The sequence below is a fragment of the Sylvia atricapilla genome, chromosome 18 (genome assembly GCF_009819655.1).
Source record: "Sylvia atricapilla isolate bSylAtr1 chromosome 18, bSylAtr1.pri, whole genome shotgun sequence".
Taxonomy (NCBI): Eukaryota; Metazoa; Chordata; class Aves; order Passeriformes; family Sylviidae; genus Sylvia; species Sylvia atricapilla.
Window position 1 is genome coordinate 10,373,330 of NC_089157.1, and position 27,804 is coordinate 10,401,133.

The 27,804-nt window shown below is 51.9% G+C and overlaps 1 protein-coding gene across 2 annotated transcripts; it reads right to left on the bottom strand.

The window, feature by feature from the left end:
* Positions 1 to 3: 3 nt before the first annotated feature.
* Positions 4 to 24,137, bottom strand: AXIN2 (axin 2). Of its 2 annotated transcripts, none has more exons than XM_066332367.1 (10): positions 23,201 to 24,137; positions 17,250 to 17,390; positions 10,780 to 10,882; positions 8,710 to 8,850; positions 8,077 to 8,564; positions 7,792 to 7,971; positions 7,286 to 7,504; positions 5,971 to 6,066; positions 4,464 to 4,631; positions 4 to 364 (listed from the first exon to the last, which is right to left on the bottom strand). In XM_066332367.1, the coding sequence occupies exons 1-10, from the start codon at positions 24,022 to 24,024 to the stop codon at positions 238 to 240; spliced, it is 2,487 nt and encodes an 828-aa protein (XP_066188464.1). In that variant the 5' UTR covers positions 24,025 to 24,137; the 3' UTR covers positions 4 to 237. The 2 variants fall into 2 exon arrangements, with proteins under 2 accessions (XP_066188464.1, XP_066188463.1); XM_066332366.1 differs by having other exon boundaries at positions 7,792 to 7,974.
* Between the last annotated feature and the right edge of the window lie 3,667 nt (positions 24,138 to 27,804).

The window sequence follows — 27,804 nt, forward strand, 5'->3', positions numbered from 1 at the left end:
TCATGAATAATAAATGCCATTTTTCTCCTCTAAGGCTAATTCAGCAAAGTCTTCATAGACTTCACTTTTTTTTTTTTTTTTTTCTTCATTGGTTCAAAACTTTTCCTTCAGAGCGTTTGGGTTTTTTTTTGTTGTGTTTTTTTTTGTTTTTTTCCCCCCTCTTTTTCCTTGTCATCACTACTGTTGTGTGTCCACAGACTTTCCTAGGTTGAGTTTTCTTGGGAAACACAGACGGCATCAATCGATCCTTTCCACCTTCCCGAGGATCCTCCCTTCGTACATGGGCAGGACAGTCTCATCTTCCCAGACCTCCTCAAACACTGCACCACAGTCGAACTCATCACTGGCCTTCTTGAAGTAGTATCTGTGGCAAACAGAATTAAAACCCAGGTTAAAAAAAAAAAAAAATAAAAATGCAAAGGTAAAACAGCCAAGGATGCTTTGCTGGCTCTTTTATAACCGCAGCGTTTCAAGTTTCTCCTTCCTGAAGGATGCTCCTTTAGGAACACCTCAAGGGGTGGCTCAGGTCTGGTGATCTGAAAAGCATCCCCAGAGCCACAGGGATGTGGTGGGATGGCAGGAGCAGGGCTGTGAATGTCCCCTCAGGGGTGACAACAGCTTCTCCAGGGAGCAGATTACACACAACTGGCAGTGGGTATCCCCAGCCGTAAAGAAAATTAGAAAGCGCGGTGATTTCTGGTCAAATCTCTCATTTAAAAAATAAATAAATAGGATTTCAAAGCCAAGCATTCTTAAGGTTCCCCTCTCTCCCCACCTTCTTTCTTTCATGTGTTTTCTTGTTTCAAAGCTGAAGCCCAACATTAAAATTAGCAACTGTTATTAAAAGGATGGATGAAAAGCAAAACCATCCCAGCTTCCTTTCAGCAACGCAGGCGCTGAAACTCTGCGGTGTTCCCACTGGAAAAAAACATCCTGGACTTGGAACAACCCCATTCACTGGGTCCAGGGTAAGGACACAAACTCCTGCCTCTGCTTCCCGAGGCTCAGGAGCAGTTCTGAGAGAGCCTGGTCCAGCCCCTGGGCCGTGACACGGGGAGGTCAAGTAGCAGTGTCCTGCATTCCTGCTCTTTTGCTCCGGGTCGTTAGATCATGAAGCCAAGGCTCCCAGAGACAAAAAGCACCCCCACCCCTCCTGTGTCAAACAGTAAGGACCCCTCTATTATCCTGAATTAGACCGTTCAGCTTCTTGATTAAAGGTTCCTTTTATCCCTGTTTGGAGCTTTCTTCCTTCTAAGGCTGCTTAATTGCATATGCACAAATGAAGGGCTTCCATTCAGAGGGGTAGCATTTAGGGAGTCTGTCCGTCTGCCGCCGAACACCTCCTTGGAGATGCCTGCCTTCCCTTGGAAAAGGCCTTTGCCATCTGATTGCCAGCGAGGGAAAATATCCCAGCAGATGGATCACAAAGAAAAAAAAATATATATATCTAGATATTAAAAAAATATATATAGATAGATATCAAAAAATAAAAATTAACTCCTCCCCTGGAGTTCCCAGGCAACTTGGGTTGGCAGATGTTTGTCAGGGCGAAAGGGGTTTGTAATTATGATTTTCTTTAGGATTGCAAAGGAGATCAAATGAAGCTCACTTTCACTACTAAAACTGGAAGAGCCACAGGAGGGCCTTGGAATTTGACATTTTTATTTAGTGACTTGCCTCATGATGCATCTTTGAAATAGTCACATTGCCCTGCAAATCTCTTTATTTTCAGGGACATTCAGATTATTTTGGTAGCGGGATAAAAGATTTCTCTTTTCAGTCAAAGAGATGAAACCACCTCCAATTAGTCCAGGTACAATCAGGGTGTATTTTTGTGAAGTCATTCCAAGGAGAATTGACACATGTTGCATCTTTAATGGCTCAGCAAGGAAAAATGTATTATTTGAGTCCTTCAGAGCCTGCATACAGGGAAGTCATGGAACCCAAGTTCCATGCTGCAGGTCAAGGCCAGAATTCCCCCAGGACAGCAGCTTTGAAATAAACCCAAAACACCCAAGGAAAGTTTGAATGAATTACAAAGAACTTTCTCTTCCTTCTCCCTTGTCCAGATAACAGCTGCTCTTACCAAGAACTTCCTCCCCAAGCCCAAGCCCTGGCTGTGTTTACAAAATTTTTATTTGAGAAAACACGCTATGACCTTTTACATAATTACAACCTTATTTCGCAGAGAAACGGGGAAAAATATGAAAAGGGGGAGGCAAAGCAGAAAGAAGAAGAAGAAAAAAAAAATCCACCCCCACAACATCTTCAAACAAGTCACTCTGCTCTTATTTGCTCAGCAATGGGCTTTCCATTGAAACATATTTTATGTGGCAAGCTTTGCTCCTTTTTTTTTTTTTAATTTTTTTTTTTAAATTTTATTTTTGGGACATCTGGCACCAATCGAGGCACGCGGGCCCGGCCTTGCAGCTCTGTTTTGAACCCCTGCCATCCCCAAGATTACCCGACACCACCCACTTTTTTTCTCTGTGCGTGTATGTTTGTTTTTTGTTAACGCCATCAGTATTAAATCACTGCTTAATTCCTTTTTTTTAAATTTTTTTAGGGGGGGGGATGGATGGAAAGCCAAGGCAGCGCTCTGGCATCGCGGGAGCCCGAGGTACCCGCCTCGCAAACTGATCCAATCAATAAAGAATTTGGGAGAGTGGAGCATTTCTGCATGTCTTTGTGCATTAAATGAAAGGCAAAGGGCTTCAAAGACATGCTTATTAAATGTGCCTTAAAAAGAAATCAATGCCAGATGTGACCAAAGCAGCCTAGTTAGTGCCTCCCCGTAACACACACGCTACTCCGGGCACTGCGGACCTCTCCCCTGAAGGTCACCCGCAGTTTCTCTCAAAGTCCAGCCAAAAGTCAAAGCTTAGATCAAAATGATTCCCTGGAGGTACACACATTTGTGTAATTAGTTTCACCTTGTGTCTGTGCAAGATAAAATACTGGGCACGTACCCAAGTTCCTTTTATAAATTTCTGTATTGTCTTTACCCAGGTGTAAAGGGGTGAGATCTAAGCAAAACGTTGTTTCATCCTTGTCAGTCACTTAAAAACATTTTCTAAAGTAATTACAGTCCGACAAGGCACAAATAATTGCACCTGGAGGGGCTTTTGGGCCACAGAGGTTTTAGGAGCCTAGTCCTGCACTTGGGCATCACATGAAAAATGTCACAGAAAACCAACAAACATTAAAAAAAGTTGGATTTTTTTTTGGAGGGGATGGGACTACACAGCCACTGGGCAGTGGCAGAGCAGTGGTGAGGCCAAGGAAATGCAAATGAGGAGGAATACAGTGGGACAGGCTTTAGGGGCTGGAAAATGGCACAGGGGGGCCAGAAGCCCAGGGGCTGTCCTGCAGGGTGTCCAGGCTGGGTGCACTTGCAGGTTGGTGCCATCCAATGGCAGCTGGGTGGGCTGCAAAGATGGTTTGGAGAAGAACTGGAATATTTCAGCCCCACTGAGCCATGGAAGGATCCCGGTTTGGCATCCCCCAGCCTGAGAGTGCCCAGGGTCACCAACCCCTGTCCTGTACAGGTGGATTTTCCACACCTAGAGAGAGGCCAGTGATGGGGCAGCAAGCTGGGAATTCCTTGTACCACGCCAAAATGACCATTTGCAGGTTAAATCAGAGGCTGCCAGTGACAGGGCAAAACACCCAGCTCTCTGAAGCACCACCAAATTCAGTGTAAATAATAATAATAATTAAAAAAAAACAGCTGGAATGTCCCTCTCCTGCTCACCCTGCAGGAGAAGTGGCTGACAGAGCACCCCAAGAGTGCCCAGATCCACTGGGAAAGACTAGCCAAAAAGAGCCACTGTGAAGATATGGCCATAGTTGAGCAGAGGCAGCAGCAAACTGGTTAAACTGGGAGATGGGAATTAGAAACCAGCCCAGCAGGGTTTGTTGGTGTTTCTGAGGAGGAACTGGGTATTGCTGGTGGAGCTTTCCCTGCAGGGCAGAGGTTGTTTTCCCCCTCTAATGAAGGGAAAACGGAGCTCCATCTCCATGTCCCTCAGCAGCACCATCCCAGCCCATCGCTCACCCCATTTATGGCCAAAAAAATAATCCAAAATAAATTAAATAACTGAACAGTAGGCAAAGCAGGAGGCCAGCACCCAGATGAACACTGACCCCAGTTTGGAATCTGAATCCCACTGCTCCATGCCTTTGCCACAAAGCCATCCCAGACTTAAAGCTTTTTTGGAGAAGGGCTGGAGCACAGGTCCTAATGCAATGGGAAAAGGCTGGGGAGGAAGGGAGGAGGTGCCCCTGCAGCCAAGGCACCTCTCTCCATCTCCACGTTGCTCCTGCTTTGAGTGGGAAGGGACTAAGAAGATCCACAGCCTCTGAAAATCCAAAGTGTCACTGCAGCAGCCCTGAAAAAATATCTGCCAGTTCTTTTGACTTGTTGTAACACACTAAAGAACAGACAAATCACACATTCTCACCTGTAATTTCCCTTTTTGCTCAGCTGTTCTTTAAAGTGCCCAAGTGTCAGGCTCTGGGCCTTTAACATCCTCCTGTAGGGAATTTCTTCTCCGCAAAAAAAATAGGTGACAACCAGCTCACCAGACTGAGAGGTGTGAACAACTGGCAGTTTCTTTGGCTCTTTGTGACTGCAAAACAGAAAACACACACACAAAACCCCTCTATTTTTCCATTTGAGAACAGGCTGCCTCGCCTCACTCCAACCAGCAGTGGAGTTGGTGGAAGCTGTCAGAAATACCCTGGGTGTAACCTGAAAATCAGATATTCCTGCACTGCCTGGGAATTTGCTGGGATGTGTTTGCACAGCCCTTTGCTGGATTTCCACCGTGGGAATCATGGAAGGGTTTGGGTTGGAAGGGACCTTAAAGTTTATCCAGTTTCAACCCTGCTGTGGGTTGAAAGGGACACCTTCCACTATCCCAGGGTGCTCCAACCTGGCCTTGGACACTGTCAGGGATCCAGGGGCAGCCACAGCTTCTTGGATAACCTCAGGGCCTCCCCACCCTCCCAGGGAACTATTTTTTCCTAATATCCAACCTAAATCCACCCTCCTCCAGCTTGAAGCCATTCTCCCTTGGGGCCATGGGGATGGAAGTTGGGCTCACCCTCCCCAGCGAGCCCCAGGACTGCACCTCCAGGATTTTAAAGGCTCTTTTCATCTGCCCTCACACAAAACATCTCCCAAGCTTCCTCCTCATGCCCAAACCCACCTGCAACCACCAGCCCCCAAAGCAAACCCCCCTCCCCTGCCAGATGCTTCACCTCAAGCACCCAGGTAATCTTATTTTTTCCCCAGTGAGAATAAAATTAACTGGATTCTGCCATTTGCACCCAAGCAACGCTTCTTAAAGAATAATTAAAACAATATTACCCAGCAAAATGGCAACACTCTAGTGAATACCATGCAGCCAAATCTACAACTGCTTCTGAGGCAATGTACACTCGGCATGTCAAAAGGTCACAAAGTGTTAGTCCGCAGTAATTTAGTCTTCCTAATTTGTTCTAAGTCTTTGTAGAGTGGTTTCAGAAAAAAAAGCTGCTAGCAAAGACAGCTGGTGGACTTAAGGTCAACCAATTAAAAATGAAAGGCTCTAGTCAGGTGGCTCAGTCTGGACTTCAAACATTACTCATTGCTTAAGATGAAGAGGGTAAGAAAGAAAACTTTAATTATTTAGGCCATTTTAGACCTCTCTGTAGCAGATTTCTTGTTAAAAGAACCATCCTGTAATTAGACTAATCCAATCTTTGTCCACTTTACAGGAATGCAAGTTAAAAAGAGCCAGAGACAAGATTTGAAAATGTTTTGTTCTTTCTTTAAGAAGGATGTTTGAAAGATGAAATTTCAGATATAAGAATTTCCTCTCCTTTCAAAAGCGCAATCCATTTAATGAAAATATAATTATGAGATATATATACATATATATATATATTTATTTCCCAATCCTTTTCTGCATGTGCAATACTCACTCTTCTGTCGTTAGACTTGCATTGCAGAAAGGGGAACTTCCCCCCTGAATGGCAGCCGAGTGGTTTCGGTCCCTCTGCTGATTTGAGGTTGAACATCTGAAGTGGGGAGGGGGAAAGCAAGCAGGGAAGAAGGAAGGGGGGGAAAAAAAAACAGAGAAAAAACAACTTTAAGAAAAAAAAAATTTGTTGAAATACAGTCTTCTTAATTGAAGTCTCCTGTGGGTCGTTAAGTTCGCTCTTTGTATCAAGCCTCACATGTTGTAAACAATCAAAGGAAGAATTAAAAATGCTGTGGGCTAATTTATCCTCCCATACCCAAATGAACGATAACCAGTCCAATTCCCCACTTGGTATGTAGCTGGAGCCTGTCCCAGAGGAAAAACGGGCAAATTACAGCCATCAAAAGAGTGGAAGTAATAGCCTCGGATTCCAACTATTTGTGCCGGTGCAGGGCAGGGCTGGAACACAGAGGCTGTCACACGTCCCCATGGCTGTCCCTCTGCCTGGACAGGACACATCCACATCCACATCTACATCTACCCACTGCAAATCTCTGTCACACGTCCCCACGGCTGTCCCTCTGCCTGGACAGGACACATCCACATCCACATCTACCCACAGCAAACCTCTGTCACACGTCCCCACGGCTGTCCTTCTGCCTGGACAGACAGGACACATCCCCATCCACCCACTGCAAATCTCTGTCACATGTCCCCATGGCTGTCCCTGTGCCTGGACAGGACACATCCACCCACAGCAAACCTCTGTCACATGTCCCCATGGCTGTCCCTGTGCCTGGACAGACAGGACACATCCCCACACACCCACTGCAAACCTCTGTCACACGTCCCCACGGCTGTCCCTCTGCCTGGACAGGACACATTCACATCTACCCATAGCAAACCTCTGTCACACGTCCCCACGGCTGTCCCTCTGCCTGGACAGGACACATTCACATCTACCCATAGCAAACCTCTGTCACATGTCCCCATGGCTGTCCCTCTGCCTGGACAGGACACATCCACACCCATCCACTGCAAACCTCTGTCACATGTCCCCACGGCTGTCCTTCTGCCTGGACAGACAGGACACATCCCCATCCACCCACTGCAAATCTCTGTCACATGTCCCCATGGCTGTCCCTCTGCCTGGACAGACAGGACACATCCAGATCTACCCATAGCAAATCTCTGTCACACGTCCCCATGGCTGTCCCTCTGCTGGGACAGGCAGGACACATCCACCCACAGCAAACCTCCCCCAGCCCAGTTTGTCCCCAGGGTGGGACAAGGACCATCCCTGCTGCGACCATTACCGTGGTTTCTGCGGCTTGGAGACCTCGGCCAGGCGGCGACACGCTTCCTCCAGCTGGGCCAGGGTGTTGGGGGGTGTCAGCGGGGGCATGGCGGGGTCCTGCACGAAGGGGTGGGCGGGCTGTGCCCCGCGGGGGTGGCCGCCTGTCCCCCAGGGGTGGTGGCGGCCGGGGGCCCCTTTGGCACAGTCGGAGCTGTAGGCCTTCTTTGTGCTTTGTGTGCTTTGGGGAAAGGGAAGAAGTCGGGTTAGAAAAGCTGGAAAATATGACTTTAATAGCAGCTCCTATTCTGCTCGCTCCCTCTCAAAAGTCTGTCATAACATGAAAGGAGGTTTATTGCCAAAAACATGACATTTTTGTGGTTTTTCTGGTTCTGCGGAACAGCTTTTATATTAAACCGGAGGAGCAAAGAGTCTCATTTGTTTTTAGCGATTGTAAAAATAGACAGCCCGTGTAATATATAAATATTTACCGGGAGGCGATATTGCTGCAGACAGCTGCGTATTTACCTATGGGTCTTGTGCTTATTTTGTCTCTCGCTCTCCAGCATCCACTGCCAGACGTTCTGTGCCCGATCCGCTTCTCCCCCCGGGAGCTGCACCCCACCAGGGCCAGGCAGCCCCCCGTCCCCGGCCACCAGGGCCACGCTGTCCCCTCCTCGGCCCGGCCTCTTCAGCAGCGTCCCCGTCCTGCTGGTGGCAAAAAGGGACATGAGCCCACGGTCAGCTCCATCCCCATCGCAGCGGGATGGGTGACGGTTTGGGGTGGGCGTCACGGAGATGCCGGTGACTTACCCGAAGGGCTCCAGCGGAGAGAGAGGGGGGTCAGTGTTTTTGGGGTGACCCTTGCACTTGGGGTAGCAGTAGTAGTCGCCGCCCGCCGGGCAGCAGCACTGCACCCTCTGCGCCGCCTCGGCCTCGATCTGCTCCTTGCTCTTGGGCACGGTGTGGTGGTGGATGTAGTGGTGGTGGACGTGCTTGGTGGTCTGCTTGGTGACGAAGCCCTTGCCCAGCAGGGCGCAGGCGGCCAGCGAGGCCGTGCCAGGGGGCAGCTTGCCCGTGGGCAGGCGCTCAGGAGAGCGGGCACGGGGGCTGTGCCGGCCCACGCCGGGAGACTGGCAGCCAGGGGTCTTCAGCACGCGGGAGAGGTGCTCGTCCAGGATGGCCTGGGGGTCCTCCTCGTAGCTGCCCGAGGGCAGGAGGGACAGCGGGTGCTGGGAGTTGGCCACGTCCCGACCGCTCTGCAGGCTGGCAGGGAGCTCGGCGCCCTCCTTCTCCTCGTCCTGCCACACAAGGGATGGCAGGGAATGAATGGAAAGGGGCCGGGAGCTGGCGAGCCATGCACAGGGATGTCCCCCCCTCTGCCACCCCGGGGACAGGGAACAGCGGGGCGGGTACACGGAGCTTTGGGGGAACGCTAATCCTTACCTCCTTGATCTGCTGCAGCCTCTCCTCCAGACAGTCCATGGTTTCCTGCTCCTGCTTCAGCTTCTCCAGGCGGGAAATGAGCTCTGCGGCGAAGGCGGCGGGCTCCACCGGGGTCATCTCCTTGGGAAGCCGGTGGGTCCTCTACAAGGAGCGGGGACAGAAGGCACAAGGACACGTTTAGCACGGGGCGCTGCGGCATCGCCGGCCCCGCTCTACGCTTGTTGTGTCTCCATGTTTGGATGAAAAGACGACCGCAACTAGGCATGGTCTGCTCGGGATTTTTATGAGCTAGTGCTGTGGCCTCATGGAGTGACATCCTCCCCACCAGCGTTTGCCTTCGGCAGGAGCAGTTGGTCGCACTCTGAGGAACCCCGCTTGTTCTCTCTGTAGTACAACCAGCCCATCAGTAGCTACTCTGAAGTAGAAAATCTTCAAAGACTGTTGTCAAACATCAAAAAAAAAAAAAAAAAAAAAAAAAAGCCAAAAAAAACAACCAAAAAAAAAAAAAAACCCCTCTGAGGTGGGAGGGAGAGAGACTTTAACTAAAGGAATAAAGTGAGTATAAACAGAAAGGAGTTGGAAATTAAAAAAAAAAAAAAAAAAAAAAAAAAGAAAAAAGATGGGGGAGAAAATGGGAAAGGAGGGAAAAAAAAAAAAAAGAAGAAAAAAAAAAAAAAAAAGAAGTCAAACGGTTGCAGATCAGAGAAGTGCTGGTAATTTATTTCCTGGCTACACACTGGGCACCTTTGAGGTAGTGTTGTCTCAACAGTGTCCTAGATCTCTTCCCCCCCCCTCCATCTCTTTGTACAGAAAATGAAGAAAGCTGCTGCAGGCTAGCGGTGCTACACTGCTGAGCTTGGCTGCCTCAAGCAGATCTATCAAGGGAAAAAGGGAACATCTCCAAATCAAGTGCAGAATATAAAAAGGCAAAACGCGAATTTCTGCCAAAAGAAGCAAACATGGCAGGAAAAGGGGAGGAAAAGGGAAAAAAAAAAAAAAAAGAAGAAAAAAAAAAGGAGGAAAAAGAAACCACCCACTTGACTCTGCCCTCCTTCCTGCCATCCCCACACACCCCACTCCTCGCCCCCACTCTCCCTCTTTTCCCCCCTGAAAGCAGAAAGCTGAACTGCCAACTCTTTCACATACTACCCACCAGATGAGGTGGGGCCTCTCTCCGGCAACCACTTAGCTCCAGAAATGATGTGAGGGTAGAAAAAGGCCACTCTGCTGGAAATTGTCACTCTTACACAAGCTGGCTCTATTCAGTCCCTGATCAAAGCACTGCCTTACAGAGAAAGTCGATTTGCACGCCCTGGGACAAAATAATCTAATTTACAAGCTCAGGCTATAGAACTTTCTTTAGGAAGGAAGGGGAAAAAAAAAATACCAAAAAGAAAAACCACATAAACCACCCCCCCCAACCTTCCACCAGAAATATCATCTACGACTTCTTGCTGCTTAAGACAGCAGAAAGAGGAATTTTAGCATATTAATCTCAAGACAAGATAAGTTTATACTTGTCTGTGTAAACAGTTTATTCACTGCAGGAATCGAGAGGCTGCAAGTCAACTGAATTAGCAAGTCAGCGAGTTAATTTTGAAGAGCAGGGCAGCACCGTGCATCGGATCCCCTCAAAGCCAGGCAGGGATCTGCTGCCAGTTCTCTCTTCTGGGAGCTCCTGCTGGCCCCCAGCTCACTGACACCCAGCTCTTGCAGTGATGCACACAAGGCCAAGCCCTGCTTGGCACCACAGGAGTCTCAGGGTGCTGGCCAGACCTAAGGCACCCACTAGACCCAACTGGGACATCTCCAATTGAGGTTTAGCCAACAGGACAAATTCGGTGCCCCTGAAAACTCCTAATTAGCAGCTGGTTTCAGGAAGGACCAAGACGTGACCGTGCACAAGCAAGGTTTTGGAATGACGCTGAGAGCACACGGCTCCTGCCCAGCACCTCGCCTTTGGCATCACCCCGGGATGGAAATGCTCTCCCTCCCCTCCACCTGTGCCTGTCCCCAGCCCAAACGTTCCCCACGGCCCACCCAGACCCTGCAGCTCCCACCTGGACTCACCGGAAAATGAGGTAGAGAGACTTGGCCGTTGGCCTTGACGCTGCGGTGCATTTCCCGCTGGAGCTGCTTCTTGCTCCCAATTCTGTACGGGGGGATCCCATCTCTGCACATGGAAGAGAGGCCACCGTCAGCTGGGGCTGTCCCCATGCTCTGAGACACTTCTCCATCCCCTCTGGAGCCACCCAGGCAGGCGCAGCCCTCGTTCCCAGAGGTGCTGTGCCCTCTGGATGGCACCCGAAGCCTCAAATATCCGGCGGTGTGGGAAGTGCCTGTGTCACCGAAGGATGCACATGGATGTGCAGTAATTAAGCAAAAGCTGAGAAGCTGAAGGCAACTCCACACGGGCACACGTCCAAAGATCCCATCAGCTGCACTCCCAAGGCCCTTCCAACACCAAGTTTCTGCTTCTGACCTTTAATTTTAGGTTTTTCCCCATCCAGTTACGCTCTCTAGGACCACAGCGTTCCTCAAGCTCTGGAACACCCCATGAACTGCCGGCACAGTGGAAACAAGGAGGAGGCTGAGGATGGATGGCCATCCAAAAGCTGCTGCCCCATCTCTAGTCCCATTTCAGATCCAGGATGTCTCTCCTGCCCTGAGGCTGGCCAGCACAGGACACCTCGAGGTGTGAACATGGTCATGGTCTGTCCTCTGGACAGGACACTGCTGCCCACAGCCACCCCGGCTCCTGCCAGGAGGCCACAAGGAGAGACCAGGCCAGGAGCTGAAGGCTCTCCAGTGGGAACAGCCCCCTGCACATCCCACTCCAGGCCCCACAGGGCGTCTTCACCCATCCACACAAAAAAATTCCCCCAGTGAGGATGAAAGGGCCTCGCACAGACAGCGGGGCCAGCCGGAGGAGCACGCCTGGAGATCCTGAATGTCTCATTCCACCACTTCCCTCAGACTGCCTGAAGAACCTTGATCTCCAGTGCCGTCCCTTTCATCCACCTGCCCCCACACCTGACTCATCTCCTGAGAGAGGAGAAAATAACTCCAGCCCAAGGAGGAGCAGACAGCTCCGGCCCCACGCTGCTGCCAGAGGAGCCAGCGTGGCACAGTGTCCCTGTGTGTCCCCTCCTGTGGCCGTGGGGATGGTGGCCACACTCCACAACACCTCCCCAGAGACACCATGGCCCTCCCCTGGAGGAGGATGATCAGATGCCACCACTCAAAGCTTGAAGCAGGCGATGGCAGAGCTTTGTGAAGATCTTCAGCCTTCACCTGCCATTAATGAGCACGACTAAGCTGCTAAACCTGGAGTGAAGGATCACAACAATCCTATCTCAATAAACTTGGAAAAATCTTTATCATAAAAAAAAGCACGCTGGGAGGCTCTGGATGCCACAAGATGAGCACCTCCTCTCAGTTTTTGAGCACACGTGACATGGAAAGTGAAAGGAGCTGATTGTCCCTGTGTCCCCACCACACAACACGGGGCTCCAGGAGCTTTCTGGAGGAGCAGCCCAGCACAGAACAGCCAACACAGCCACTGGTGGCCACCAAGCACCTCTCCACTGCTCCATGAAGCAGTTCTCCACACACCCACGTGGCAACGAGGTTTGGGGCACATGACATGTCTTAGTTTTGGGGCAGGATGGGGGAAAAGCAAATCTAAGGTGAAGACAAAACCACCTGTACCTTGAGTCTGGTTTATTAACTGGGGCTTCCTGAGTCAAGGGTCTCTTAGGGAATGAGCACAGGGAATGCCCAGTCAAACAGGCATTTCAAATGTCAGTGAAAATGCACAAACACATGAACCTGTGGGATGAACCCGTGGGATGAAGCCCATCACCACAGTCAGTGGAAAAGGAGCTGTCCTCTATCCATGAAGCCCAAGAGGCAGATGGGAGGAGCAGGGAAGCAGCTGAAGGGCTGTGTGTCCACCACAAGGACAAAACCAGGGAGCCCCCAGGAGCTCCACAGCTCCTTGTGGGGTATCCCCAAGTTCCCAGCTCCACAGGGACCACCTCTGCCCAAAGGGACAGACTATGGAGCAGGAGTGGGGACTTGCTGTGAAGGAGGAGGAGGAAAAGCAATGCTGACCCAGCAGCCTGGGTTCCTCACTTTTAAGATTTGCCCTCATTCAGGTCGATACAAGAACTGCTCCTTCCCCCTAAAATTCCTCTGGTTACAGCAGAGAGCCCCACACCAAACCTCCAGCTCCTGCTTCCACAGCCCTGCCTTGTCAGAAGAGTGCTGCAACTTGTAACAACGTGCAGAATTAAAAAAAAAAAAATAAAAATAAAAAAATTAAAAAAAAAAAACCCCAGAGGTATTTCTCTAGGATGGGAAGGCTGTGGAGCAGCTAGGGAAAGTTAACCTGGAGAATGGGCAGGGACTTTAGCAGCCACTTTGCTGAGTGCTGTCTACACCCTTCCCTAGAAAAGGGGGGGAAATGGTCAAGGCCAGGGTTGGAGGGGTCACCAAAGAGTGACCCCTGAGTGCAGGAGGGACAGATGGAGGGAGCTGGAACCACCAGCAAGAGATATGAGGGGCAGAGAGAACCCTGATGCTGCAGCAGATGCCCCAAGCAGGGGAAAGAACCTTTGAAATGAAAGGGCTGAACTTGGCCTGAGGTTTTGGGGCAGGCCAAAGGGAACATCTCCAAAGGGAACATCTCCGAAGGGAACATCTCCTGCTGTCCAGGGGTGGCACAGAGGGACAATTCCTGCTGTCCAGGGGTGGCACAGAGGGACAATTCCTGCTGCCTGGCTCTCCAGGTGCCACCTCTCCCCCTGCTCCAACAGCCAACACTTGCACTCACTTTTCCTGGCTACTAAAAGCTGCGGGCTGAAGAGCTGCAAGAGTTGAGGCACTAAATAGTAGAGTTTAATTATAAACATTTCAGCTAACCAGGCTGGGGCTAAGCCAATCTGTTTCTGGGGGGAAACACTAGTTTGAAGTCTTCTACCCAGTCAGCTGCCATTTAAGCTGAGCCAATTATCTTAGCCTTTTGACTCAGATGTGCCTGACCTAACCTGAATGTAGTTTTACTGCTGCTTTGAAATATCAGACTCATGCGCATATGCATTCACTCCCATCTTCATTTGGCAACGGCTCTGAAACAAGCCTCTGATCTTGCCAACATCAAAAGCCTGGTTTGTAAGATAAGGTAATATTTGAAGTTTGCTCAGCAGCATTCCCCTGTGTCCAAAGTAAATCCATAAATAAGATATAAGCAAATAAAAAAAAAAAATCCCCTTTCCTCCCCCTCCCCAATCAAGAAATGGAAATAGAAATTTGCATGATGCTTTGTGGCTATTGCAAAATATATAGGGACAGACTGATCCCTGGCTTCTGGAATAAAATAAAAAAAGGCAGATTATGCATTATTTGGAGATTTCTCCTAATCCCAGTGCAGTTCAGACTCAGATTTATTAAAAAAAAAAAAAAAAAAAAAAAAAAAAGCTCCAAACTCACTTCGCTGCTATGTCTGACAGACTTTTCCAGAACAAGTTTTTCCTCTTCAGTTGATACCAACATGAGCCAAGAGAACTAATTTGCATTCCTGCTGCTGGAACAGAGCAAGGGCCCCCATCCCAGGAGGATAAAACCTGACAGTCTGAGTGAGCCCCTGTGCTCAGCCAGGGTGGGTCTGTGCCCCCAGCACATCCCAACACCTCCAGTGCCAGCAGCACCCACAGACCCCAACTGTTCCACAAGGGATGCTGTTCCCTGCTCCACAAGGGATGCTGCCAGCAGCCCCTTCTCCTCTGCACAGGAAGTTTGACATCAGCCTTAACTTTAAGCCCAGCCTCCAGAACTGGCAGTTTACCTCTCCCAGTTCCAAAAATGCCCAGTACACCAGCCCTATGGCTGGAGCATGGCACAGGGGGCAGCAGGGGTGCCAGGCAGCAGGAATTGTCCCTCTGTGCCACCCCTGGACAGCAGGAATTGTCCCTCTCTGCTACACCCAGGCAACAGGGGTGCCATTCTGCAGGAACTGTCCCTCTCTGCCACCCCTGGGCAACAGGAATTGTCCCTCTGTGCCACCCTTGGGCAGCAGGAATTTCTCCCTTTCTGCCACCCTTGGGCAGCAGAATTGTCCCTCTCTGCCACCCCTGGACATCAGGGGAACCAGGCAGCAGGAATTGTCCCTCTGTGCCACCCTTGGGCAGCAGGAATTGTCCCTCTCTGCCATCCCTGGGCAGCAGGAATTGTCCCTCTGTGCCACCCCTGGACATCAGGAGAGCCAGGCAGCAGGAATTGTCCCCCTGTGCCACCCCTGGGCAGCAGGAATTGTCCCTCTCTGCCACCCTTGGGCAGCAGGAATTGTCCCTCTCTGCCACCCCTGAACATCAAGGGAACCAGGCAGCAGGAATTGTCCCTCTCTGCCACCCCTGGGCAGCAGGAATTGTCCCTCTCTGCCACCCCTGGACATGAGGGGAGCCAGGCAGCAGGAACTGTCCCTGTGTGCCACCCCTGGGCTGCAGGAATTGTCCCTCTGTGCCACCCTTGGGCAGCAGGAATTTCTCCCTTTCTGCCACCCTTGGGCAGCAGGAATTGTCCCTCTCTGCCACCCCTGGACATCAGGGGAGCCAGGCAGCAGGAATTGTCCCTGTGTGCCACCCCTGGGCAGCAGGAATTGTCCCTGTGTGCCACCCCTGGACATCAGGAGAGCCAGGCAGCAGGAATTGTCTCTCTCTGCCACGCCTGGGCAGCAGGAATTGTCCCTCTGTGCCACCCCTGGACATCAGGAGAGCCAGGCAGCAGGAATTGTCCCTGTGTGCCACCCCTGGACATCAGGGGAGCCAGGCAGCAGGAATTGTCTCCCTGTGCCACCCCTGGGCAGCAGGAATTGTCCCTGTGTGCCACCCCTGGACATGAGGGGAGCCAGGCAGCAGGAATTGTCTCCCTGTGCCACCCCTGGGCATCAGGGGAGCCAGGCAGCAGGAATTGTCCCTGTGTGCCACCCCTGGGCAGCAGGAATTGTCCCTGTGTGCCGCCCCCCAGCCTGGAGCTGCGGGCAGTTTAATCAGCCAAGCTTCCCCAAACTCTCACAGCCTGCTCGGGCCATTGTTACAGCAGGAAAAAACAGGCAGCTCCTTTCAGGCGCTGCTTTATGGGGAGCTCCTATTCACTTGTTCAAGCAAATTTCAAAGCGGGCTGCTGCCCTCTCATCCCCGCTAAGCTCCCCTGGACTAACAATGGGCTGAAAGCGATTCAGTTAAGCCTTTCATCCACCATGCACTTTATTTCTCACTCAGTGCTCTCATCTGTATAAGGCCTACAATTGGCATTGCTGTGAAGAGAGGGTATAATCCTAGCCCTGTGAATCCCAAGTGACCCTACACTGGTCCAGAAATGACTAACCCAATGAATGCTCTGTTGACACATGATCACATACAACCAGAGCCAGTAAGAAGAAATAAAGAAGTCACCCTATGATTCAGCTCTTTTATTTAATGCCAATATTGTTCAATAAGGGAATCTGCCGGGACAACAAACTATTTTTTTTTTCCCCGTAATATCAGTTCAAAACACACATGTGCATTAAAAAAAATAAATTAAAATTAAAATTAAAAAGGGCTTTTTGTTTATGCATCGAGGATTTTTGGTAAATCCCCTTTTCCGTTGTGCATCTTCACACGTGTTGACATCAAAAATTCAGCATGAAAATCTCTCTGAGGGGCACACAGGGACCACTGGACACGTCTGATACAGACACTGCAGAAGTTTCAAGAGGAAAGACCAGCAATGCAACACTCTGCTTACAGGTGGGCTCTTCTAGACCACTTAAGTGAAGATCATGAAACACAAACAGCAATATCTGCCTTCTGCCCAGCTGAAGAAAATGGTCCTTAGGAGCACTAAGTGAACCTCACTGTCCCTTCTACAGAAACAAATCACCATTTGTGTCCTGCTGGGGAAAGCAAACTGACAGTCAAACCCTGCTCCCAGCTGCACACTGCTCAGCAGCCGGGAGAGGACAGATCCTGCAATTCCTGGGCTCAGCCACCGCATCATCTCTCCTCTCTGTATGCTCCTGAAACACCCACACCTGATCCATGCAGCTCCATCCAAATGGCTCTTTGAAGACTGCCCCAGCCACACCAGACGAGCAGCTATTTGCCCCTTCAGGTCACTGCCCCTATTAATGTACACTCTGACATTAATGACGAACGTTAATTACAGAAAGCACTTCCTACAGGAAGTAATCTCCTCTTTGATGACTGATAACTAGTTAAGGAAGCCTGGCCTTAAGACAAAGGCTCAGGGAGATTCGTTCTCTCCTTGGGTTAGTCAAGGCAGCACCAAGAGCCAGGGCAGAACATGTTTGCTCAGCTGCAAAATGGCAAGAGAAGGATTCAGGATTTCCCTGCATCCCAAACCCGCGGCCACGGTGTGAGAGAGGCTGCCGTGCCCTGGCTGGGGCACAGCCCCTCTTTGGGTCCAGCAGGGTGATGGCCCACACCAGCAGCACCAGCACAGCTGGCTGGCAGGTGTCCCAGCCCAAAGGTACTCACACGCTGCTGTCTGTCATGGACATGGAGTCGTCTGTCAGGGCATCGCTGGAGATCTCGCTGTCGTTGGCGCTGGTGGCCGGCGCGAAGACATAGCCCGAGTTCACGTGGTAGGGGTTAACAGGGTCGTTCCTCTTGAAGGACCTGGGCACAGGCAGAACAGGAAGGCAGTTACCACACAGTCCTGGGCTTCAGGGCAGCACTGTGCTTGTGGGAACCACACTCGCTGCACGTTCAACCCCTTCAGAAGCAACCAACCATCCGCTGCTCAGACGTGAGCCTAAACCAGGACACTCTGTCTGAACACACCCAGAGCACAACCTTCAAGACTTTCTGCATCTTCTAAAGTGCTCTAGAAAATCCCAGGAAGCGCCTCTGCATCCTTTGATGCCCTGAAAAAACTCAGTCCTTAAGGAATTCAGCAGGAGTTTTGCTGTTGGCACCAGCAGGGAAAAGTCCAAGAAGTTCACGGCTCAAGTGCCACTGAAAGTCACAAGGAACCAGCCAACAATGCTTAGCTCTACTCTGAAGACCAGGGTTAGGATCCCTTTGGAAAGAGAATTTATTGGTGTCTCTGTTGCCTGAAGCAGGAGAACTGCCTGGAACCACAGGGGCAGGACCCCAGGTGTCAGAGGCACAGGGCTGAGATCTGCTGTCCCAGGCTTGGCCCCCCAAGGACAGATGCCACCTTCCTGGCACTATAAAGACACACAACAAAACTGCCCAGCTTTTAGGAGAACCTCCTACTCGTGGCTTTTTTTTTTGCATAGAGTTGGGTGGGGAAGAGGAGGGTGGAAGGGGGACGTGAGGAGAGGTCAGCACTGACCCCAACACCTCTGGCTTCACTCGGAGAAGCAAACCCAAAGCTCAGCCTGGATGTTTGAGCTGAGCACCCAGGAGCAGCCCTGTGAAGAAGTCACGGGCAGTGACACAAGCTGTGATGGAGCAGGGGCAGGTCACTGTGGCAGGGTCAGTGCACAGAGGGGCCCCCTGAGCATCCTCCTGCCTCCAGCACTCCAACTTCCCAGCCAGCATCAATATACACATCCTGGCAGGTGATAAGGGGATTATGCAGGGAGGTTTGGAAGCTGCATGTTAAGGTGCACATTTTGTTCCTCTTCCAGGGCAAGATGGGGTTGTTAAGCTTCTGCCTTTGTATATCAAAGCAAAAGGCCTTGTCATCTGATAAGGACTGCTGATTTTAATAATTAGAGCCACTTACCCACAACTTGGGGGCCTAAGGAATGTGCCAGCAGGCTCGGCAGGTTTGGTTTTTTTTTTTTTTTTAAATGGGTTTTCCATCTCTCTGCCCCCCTGGGGCTAGAGGGACCAGCTGGGTTTAGGTGACAGCAACATCCTCCCACTGCCCCGCTCTCAGTCTCCATCCTCATCCCTGTGGCCCCATCACCCCATCCCACCTCCCCCAGCAACAAAAGCAGGAGCCTCAGCAAGCCTTAAGTTTTTAAAAAGTAAAGGGAAGGAAAAAAAAAAAGAATGAAAAAGGAGGGGGAAGATGGGCCTCTCTGGTAGGAGCAGCGTGGGGCTGGCTGCAGGCAGGTATTCAGCCCAGCTGGGGCTGCATTCCTTTCCAAGGAGGCCAAGGCATTTCTGATGGGGAGATCAAGATGTTAAAAAATACATATCTGGGAAGAAGAAGGGAAAAAAAAATAAGAAAAAAAAAAAAAAGAGAGATAGTAAGGAATGCCACAGGAAAGAAGTTAAATCTTCAAAGATAAATTAATTCCACATGTGGGTGAAAGCAAAGTTATCCTGCTGCTACTACAACAAAGTCCCTCTAAAAACCAGTCTTTCTCTGGCTCAGGGGGATGTGCAGCCCCAGAGACCTTTCCTAGAGCCCTGCTGGGCTTTTTGGGTCAACGTGTGAAGGGATGCAGCTCTTCCCACTATTTGATTTGAAACCATCTCAGCTCCTGAGAGCGGCACCTGAGGACCGCAGGGCTCAGGATGCTCCAGGAGGCTCAGGGCTGCAGATGCTCCCCCAGCACAGCACCAGCACCTTGCTGGGAGGTGTCTGTCACCCCTGGCACACGCAGGGGGTGGGTTTGCAGGCTGCAGTCCCAGGAGGATTCCTGCAGAGCCTGAGCTGGGGGCGGAGGCAGCTGTGGGCATGGCACAGGGAGAGGGAGGTGTGTCCAAACATAGAATTAGAGAAAGTGGCCGGAACTAACTCATCTTCACTGCAGCATCATCCACCTACCAACGCCTCGTGGACAAAAAAAAAATAAAAATAATAACCCCTAAAGCTGACACATTTTTCAATATCCCTCATCCCTGCTCCACGTCCAACACAGAAATCTCCCCATCCTTTCAGAAAAACGGCGAGGGCTGTTTTGCTGCATTTAATGCTTTTGGATTTTTGGGTTGTGTTTTTTTTTTTTTTTCTCTCTCCCCTTTTTAATGTGACCACCTTACTCCAGTAATTGCACCCAGATGCATCAAGTTGCCTGCGAGGGTTTTAAATTCCAGGGAAAGCGGTGGTCTCCTGCCACAGATGCTGCACACACAAACACAGCCCAGCTCCAAACTCAACATGCAAAGTGTTTTCAGCTGTCAGGTAGCAGTTGCTCTGGAGCTTCAAGGAGAATGTCTGATGTTTCTCAGCCTATTCTTATCTTGATGCAATGACACACAGCATGGAACTCTCTCTCTCTGCTATGTTAGGCAATGGCCATATCAGAGGTATTATAATGCCACGAAAATTTCAGGGGGTGCTACTGGTTCACGTCCCCTGTTATGAGGGTGCAGTTTCAGAGTGTGGGGAGTGGGGTTTTTACTGTCAGATTGCTTTTAGAAATAAAAGCATTTGGGGCAGGTCAAACCCCAGACTTACACAGAGTAAGAAAAACTGTACAAGGAGCAGTTGGAGGCAACACTGAATCTCATGAAGTATTTTCTTGGGACAAACATCACTGGGCAACCATGGGTTTAACAACAACAACAACAACAACAAAAACCAGGCACAAAACCACACATGCACAAACCTGGGGGAAAAAATATATATATATATTTTTTAACACAACTACGTTAATCACAGCTTCCATACTCTAATTGCAGAACACTGCTTGGAGCATAGCTTCCCAATGGCATCATTTACTTCAATAATTGAAGCCAAACTCGGTTCCAATAACTTCACGCACAAGGAGCTGCACCAGCGGGGTCCTTTCAAAGGCCAGGAAGCACTGGGAGCAGGCAGAAGGCCACCTGCAAGGCCAATCCCACTGATGCTGGAGCCTAATGGGAGGCAGAGGAGTCCACCTTGGGCTGCACCAAGCCACGCTGCCCCGGCGGCGCGGCAAAGGGAGAGGAGCTCTCTGTGTACACAAAAGTCGCGCGCGATAAATTTAGAAGCGCGTATAAATAATAGCTGGAATTCCTGGAGCGTGGGGCCAGGTCCAGCACAGCAGCGTGGGGAGGCCACTTTTAACCACACCACAAGCCCAGAGGGGAGGGGAGTCCTCCTGGGAGGACAAGAGGGAGGTCCTGCTTTTCAGATATTCCCTGCCATTAGGGCTCCAAACGCACAGCCAGCAGTTTGTAAGCGCCTGTTCCCCAGCCAGGTGCAAACTGGGTGTTTTCACTGCACTTCTCCTGTTCCTGTCCATCACCGCCGCTGGGGCCAAACAAAAGTCTTTCAACTCGTCGGGTTCCTGCGGTCTCTGGTTCTCCTGGGTTTGGCTGTGACTCCGTGCCCCGGGATTCCCAGGTGGTGTCCCCTGCGCACACCAGGCTGGCTGAGATCCCTGTGCTCCCACCATCAGCTGGGCTCAGCCCTGAGCTCACTGGGATGATCACACTGAAACCCACCGGAGCCTGCAGAGCCCTGAGCACGCCGAGCAGAAATTCCTTAATTCCAGCACACACACATGAGGGAGGTGTGGTTTGGCCACTCACCAGGAAAGACTTTGTGCGAGCTTCAGCTCCAATCCTAGCCGCGATCCTAAACGCTGAGTGATGAGAGATAACCCATCCATATGCTCATCAGCTTCGAGCACATGCACGCACAAGTGGCTTCACAAACGGGAGGAACTGAGCAGCATCTCAGCTTGACCTCCCTTCTCTTTGCATTGAGATCTCTTGGCCCCGTGGAGAGCAAAAGCTCCTGGAAATTCAACAGAAGGTGATCAAAGCAAAACGCACTACCTAATGTCCTAGGAGGGTAGATCTGACATGTGAGGAGCAAGCTGCATTAATCCCCGGACAAAAAAGAAAAGAAAAGAGGAGGGAAAAAAAAAAAAAAAAAAGGAAAGGCAAAAAAAGCCCAGCACTAATCAGGCAAGCAGCCACAGCGCTGCAAGAGCTCTCCTGGACAAGGCACATGTGGGTTTAGCAGGGCCTGCAGCTCTGGTAGAACATCCAGCCAAACCCTTCCAGCTCTGAATCCCAACAAAGGCTCAGAGATAAAAGCATCAAACATCCCCCTCCTGGAAAGCCAGCGAAGGGCAGCAGTTCAAACCAAGTTTCTGGAGAACAGCAGATGCTCAGGCAGAAAGGCTCAGGCACCAGATGAGCATCCCAAAGCCCGAGTCCTGCACGGAGCAGCTGCCAGCGCTGTCCCCCCCCGGCAGGAGGGGTCCAGAGGTCACCATGTGATGGAGCGCATCCCTTCTGTCCCCACGCCCAGCATCCCATCCCATCCCGGCGGCAGGACAGCCTCCGGCACGGGGACACAGCACCAGAGAGGCTCTGGAGAACCCTCCAGGGCACGGGGGGACCCCAAAAGCACCCCATGGCATCAGCCAGCCCGGCACAGCTGGAAACTCTCCGGGGCCAGGAGAGGAGAGCTCCAGCGAAGCCTCCCCGCGAGAAGCCTGATGCCCTTTGATGTCCATGAATCACAGACACACTCTCAAAATTCCTGTAAACGAGATGTCAAACACTCACCAGACCAAGCCCCGGGCCGGCGGAGGAGAGCGCACATCTGCCGCAGAGCCCTCTCCTCTCAGCCCTGCTTCAACAACCCACATTTATGGCAAGGGTGGGGAGAGGAAAGAATACATTTTCAGAGGATTATACAACTCATCATTTGCTCATCTCTTTCCCATCCCCCTCCTCCTGCACTTCGAGAGGGCTCTGACACTTTCCTCAGCCTCACATCGCTCTGCCACCAACATTTCCAGCAAAAGAGAAGGGTCTGGCGATGCAGATGCACCCTGGACCCGGGCACAAGGACACCTTGTCACCGCACAATGTCCCCACATCCCTCTGGAGACAACCACCTCTTAGCGAGCTGAACTCTGAGCTCACGGCCAACACGAGAGCACCACACACCAACCAAAGATCTCTTACTCCACACCTGGAATGCCTCCACCACCTGAAACACTCGGATTTTAGGCATCCTCCTGTATGCACTGGCTGAAAGCCACCCTAGATGGCAATGACACGACACCAACATCCCACGCCGCGGAGAAACTGCACATCACACACACACACACACAGAGAGTCAAAATAAAAGCAGATTGTGCCCAAGTTGCAGAGTTTGATGCAGTCAGTGCACACATTTCCTCTCCCACGACCGCACAATTGCTTCCCACATAACCAACATGGTTAAACAGCGGCGGATGGTGGAGCTGGGGAACTGGGAGGTTACATTATTCATGTGTCTCTATGATCCACTCCACGACTGCTCTTAATAGGTTTCAAAGTTGAACCAATAATTAACGCGTGTCCGGAGGACATAGTTGCCATGAAGTTTTTGATCTATAAAAGAACTGAAAGAGCCAATAGGGCCGCAGAGCACAGGATCTTGTTTTCCCTCTGCAGAAGGGGGGAAAAACCCCCACACTCAGACAACACCCCACAAATTGCAGCCTTTGGGGGTGTGGGGAAGCAGTGGGCTCCCAGCCCTGCCTCCCCTCGACTCCCACCCCAGCAGCCTGCTGAAAAACACTCTCAAAGTCCTTAAAACAAAGCACAGTTTCCTGGGGTTCCCTTACCTGTAGCCGTTCTCCATCGTTTCTGTGGCTCTGACATTCGCTGTAACCCTCAGCGTCTTGCTGGATAGCCCAACTACCGAAGGCAAGATTTTGTTTTTAAAGTCTGCACAGCTCCATTCCTCTTCTTCATTCAAGGTCGGGAGATAGCCACAGACAACTTTTAAGCTCCCCAGTCCGTTGCTGTTCATGTAAGCAGGATTCTCTCCTCCACTCCGTACATATTCGAGGTATATATCAGAAGTTAAAAACATCTGGTAAGCATTTTCCTCCATCACAGTCTGAATCTCAGTCTGTGCCTGATCAAACATGATGGAATCTATCTGCTGCTTCTTGATGCTGTCCCTTATGTAGGTCTTGGTAGCAGGTTTCAGCTGCTTGGAGACGATGCTGTTGTTCTCGATGTACCTTTTGTAAATAGCTTTGGCTACTCGTAAAGTTTTGGTATCCTTAAGGTCCATCTGCCTGAAGCCATTGCAGGCAAACCAGAAATCTAAGGTATCCACACATTTCTCCCTTTCCAGAAAGGTCCGAAAAAGATAGGCACCATCTTGATCTCCCAAGAGGGAATGCAAGGATTTGGTCCATCTGGCCAGAGGCGAGTCCGGGGACGCGCTGCCCTCCGGTTCCCCGAGCCCGTTCTCATTCCTCCGCGGGGCAGCAGGCACCGGCACGGCCTTGAAGCTTTGGCTTTTGGGGAGAAACGAGCCGCCGAGTTGAGGGCATGGCGTTTCTCCTTCCTCCCCCGGGACAGGGGGTCGGGGGGCGTCTTCCCTGAAGCTGCTGCTGGGGTCCGGGAGGTGGGCGAGGAGCACGGCGCTGCTCATGGCTCCGGAGCTCGCCGGGGAGAGCGGCTCCCGGCTGCTTCAGGAGCTGCCTTGTGCCTCTGCCTGCCTCTGCCTGGAGTCAGCAGGGGATCCTCGGAGCCTCCTCTCTGCAAAGGGGAAGGGAGGGGAAAAAAAAAAAAAAGGAAAAAAAAAAAAAAGGGGGGGGGGGGAGGGAAAAGAAAAAAGGAGTATTGATCTAATCAAAACCAGATCCTCCCAACATCAAAGGCAAAAAGTAAACAGGCTTTTCAACTCCTCACAGTCCAAAAAAAAAAAAAAAAAAAACAGGAAGAAAGAAAAGGAGAGCGAGAGAGGGAGAGGGAGGGCGGCAGGGCAGAGGGAGCGGGGCTCTATCGCCAGCCCCATCGCCACTCTCAGCTCCGCTCCGCTCAACTCCGGGCGCACTCTGCGCGGGGCCGGCCCGGGGGTGTCAGCGCGACCCCCGGCCACCTCGGGCCGTCCCTGCGCCGGCATCTCGGCATCTGCTTCCCATCTGCCCCTCGGCCCGGCCCCGCTGCCCCCGAGCCGCGGGTGTCCCGTGTGTCCCGCGTGTCCCCCGCTCCGCCGCAGCCCGTTTTGGGGCGCCTCTGTGCGGGAATCGGGCTGCAGCAGGGAGCCCCCTCACCCCAAAAATATAAAAATACAGCCCCGGGGCTGGGTTAAGGCGAGGCGGCCGTACCTGGGCGCTGCGGGGCATCTCCCCCGGAGCCCAGCACAGCAACCCCGGGGCACGGCATGGGAACGGGGGCTCCGAGCCCCAGCCCCGGCGTGTAAAACAATAACAATAATAATAATAATAATAATAATAATAATAATAATAAAAACCTGCTCCAGAAATGGCGACGGGCTAGGAGGAGGGAGGTCGGAGGGGGAGGAAAAGGGGGGAAAAAGTCCGGAGCGACTTGGAGCCTCCGAGGCTCGGAGCAAGAGGCTCGGGCAGCGCCGAGGCTCCGCGCCCGCGGAGGGCGGCAGCGCGGCCACCCCCACGGGAGAGAAAAAATAAAAAATAAAATAAATAGAAAAATAAATTTTAAGCAAATAACCGAAAGGAGGAGAGAGAAATCCGTACGTGAAGCAGAAAGAAGCGGCGGCCGCCGCCCCCCGAAGTTGCCACTCACCGCCGAGCCGGAGCTCGCTGCGCGCCCGCGGCCCCGCCGCTCCCCGCCGCCGGCAGCGCGCAGGCTGCAGCCGCTCCCCCCGCCGGCCTTCCTCCTCCTCCTCCTCCTCCTCCTCCTCCTCCTCGCCTTCCTCCTCCTCCTCCTCTCCTCCCCGGCGGTGCAACCGCATCGGAGAGCATGGGGAAAGAGGGGGGTCAAGGGAGAGGGGGGGTGCGAGGGAAGGAGCCCACTGCGATCCGCGCCTCCCTCCCCGCTTATTTAGTTTATTTATTTGAAATACAAAAGCGCAGGTCCCGCCCCCCCCCGTCCCTCCGCCCCCCGCCCCGGGCTCCCCCCGCAGCATCAAAGCGCAGCCCGCCGGAGCGGTCCTGCAAGGGCGGTAGCGAGCCGAAAAAATAAAAAAATTAAAAAAAATAAAATTAAAAAATAATTTTTTTAAAAAGGCTAAAAAACAGGCCGCAAAGAATTTAAAAAATAAATAAAAAGAGAAAGAGGGAGAAGCCAGGGGAGCCCTCCCGGCGCTCCCACTCCCGGGGCATCCCCGGTGCGCGGCCGCGGCCCAGCGCGGGCGGAGGGGTGCGCACATCAGCGCTGCGGAGGAAAATTCAATTATTATCTTTTTGGAGGGGTGGGGGTCAGGATTTTATTATATTTTTTGCGCCCTTCTCTCGGCATCCCGCGGCGGCTACAGAGTTGCCAGGACCTTATCAAAGGGAAGCGATCGCAGCCGCCGCTCCGCCGCCTTAAAGGCGCAGGCGCCCCTTTTCCTGCGCCGCCCCGCGCATCCCCCGCGCATCCCCCGCGCATCCCCCGAGCCCATCCCCAGCGCTGCTCCCCGGCGTTAAAAACTTCCCTAAAAGTTTTCATGTAGAGGGGAGGAACGAGGCGGGTCCACATATTATTATTATTTATATATATTTATATAGAAATGATCCCCCGCGCATCCCCCGCGCATCCCCCGAGCCCATCCCCAGCGCTGCGGGGCGGGCGCTGCTCCCCGGCCTTAAAAACTTCCCTAAAAGTTTTCATGTAGAGGGAAATGAGGCGGGTCCATATATTATTATTATTTTATTTATATATATATATATAAATGATCCGCGGGCCTGTTTTCGCTCTGCAGGCTAATTAAACAATCCCTGATTGCAATAGAACCGGCACAGCAGCCAAAGCCTGGCCGAAAAGTTGCATTCCCATCTCCGGCCCCAGCTGTTAAATATTAACCAGGCACGGAATGGAGGGTTTGGAACTTCATACAAAAGGTTTTAATTAGGGCTTGGCCCCCAAACCTGCCCTCCAGATCCAAGGAGCCTCCTGCCCTCCTCCTGCTCAGCCTGCTCCCAGGCTGGACCCAGGGGCTCCCCACTTCCCCCACCAGGAGCTGTCCCTGTGTCCGGAGCCCACCTTGGTCAGGCTGGCAGAGCTGATGGGCTCCAGCTTGACTTGATTTTTATCATTATTATAGAATCCCAGACTGGTTTGGGTTGGAGGGGACCTTAAAGCCCAGCCCATCCCACCCCTGCCATGGCAGGGACACCTCCCACTGTCCCAGGTGGCTCCAAGCCCTGTCCCACCTGGCCCTGGACACTCCAGGGATCCAGGGGCAGCCCCAGCTGCTCTGGGCACCCTGTGCCATCCCTGCCCACCCTCACATGGAAGAATTTCTTCCTAATAATCAACATAACTGTGCCCTTTGTCAGAGTGCAGCCACTGCCCCTTGTCACTCCAGGAAGGGCAGGTGGCAAAACCTTTGGTGAAATGTCACCTTCCACGCTTGCTGTGCCTGAACATCCTTAGGGCACCTCCTGGGAAATGTGCATACACAGTGAAGCCCCTCACTGTCCCCAGGCTGTGACAGGGGACAGGGACAGGACTGCCCAGCCCCACGTCTGGGCCACCCTGCAGAGCTGCCCGTTCCAGCCAGCAAAGACACCCAGAGCCCCAGGAGCTGGAGCCCAGATGGACCCTGCTGCCAGCACCACGGCTGGTGCCAGGGCCTCTCCCTCCTGCCCTGCCAAAGGAAATCCCAAAGGAATAATGGGGAACAAGGGACAACAGCAGTGGGCACCCCAGGGATGCTCCAGTGCCATTCAAGGGACATAAACCTGATCCTAAATGTGAGTTCAGAAACCAGGATCACAACCACACACCTGTCCCTCCTCCTTCCCACCTTTCCCTGTGTGGAAGAGCTGCTGCTTTGCACCATCCCTAAACCCAGAGCTTGGATTGACCCCACAGCTCAGAGCTCCCACTCCTCCTGCTCCAGGCCCTGCTCAACCCCTCTGCACCAGAACGAGACACAAACACCCCATTGGTGAGGCTGAGTGTTGTGGTGGCCCTGGATGTGATGTCCTTTAATGCCACAATTTTGTCACCCATCCAATGGCTGAATCCATCTGGGAGCCTCACGGACCTGACCGTGCCCAGACTGGGCAGCCTGAGCTAATAATGAATTAACACAAGTGAAATTGTTCTTACTGCCCAATCACACATTTCCCAGGCCTGGGAATGGCCACCACTGGACATGGAAAGCAAATGTCCTGCCGAGCCCACGAGCTGCACAGGAAAAGCCCTTTCGAGGCACAACAAGCAGTTAGGAATTATTAGGATTATTAATGGTTTTTGCTGCTCATAGTGCCAAATAACGACGTGCCACGATGCCAGA

What these genes read in the sequence shown, in the direction of transcription:
- AXIN2 (XM_066332366.1), bottom strand. Translation starts at nt 24,024, where the DNA reads ATGAGCAGCGCCGTGCTCCTCGCCCACCTCCCGGACCCCAGCAGCAGC. An exon ending in GGCTGCAGCAGATCAAGGAG is followed by an intron (nt 8,565 to 8,709) that starts GTAAGGATTAGC and finishes CTTGTGTGGCAG; the next exon opens with GACGAGGAGAAGGAGGGCGC. An exon ending in AGCAAAAAGGGAAATTACAG is followed by an intron (nt 365 to 4,463) that starts GTGAGAATGTGT and finishes TGTTTGCCACAG; the next exon opens with ATACTACTTCAAGAAGGCCA.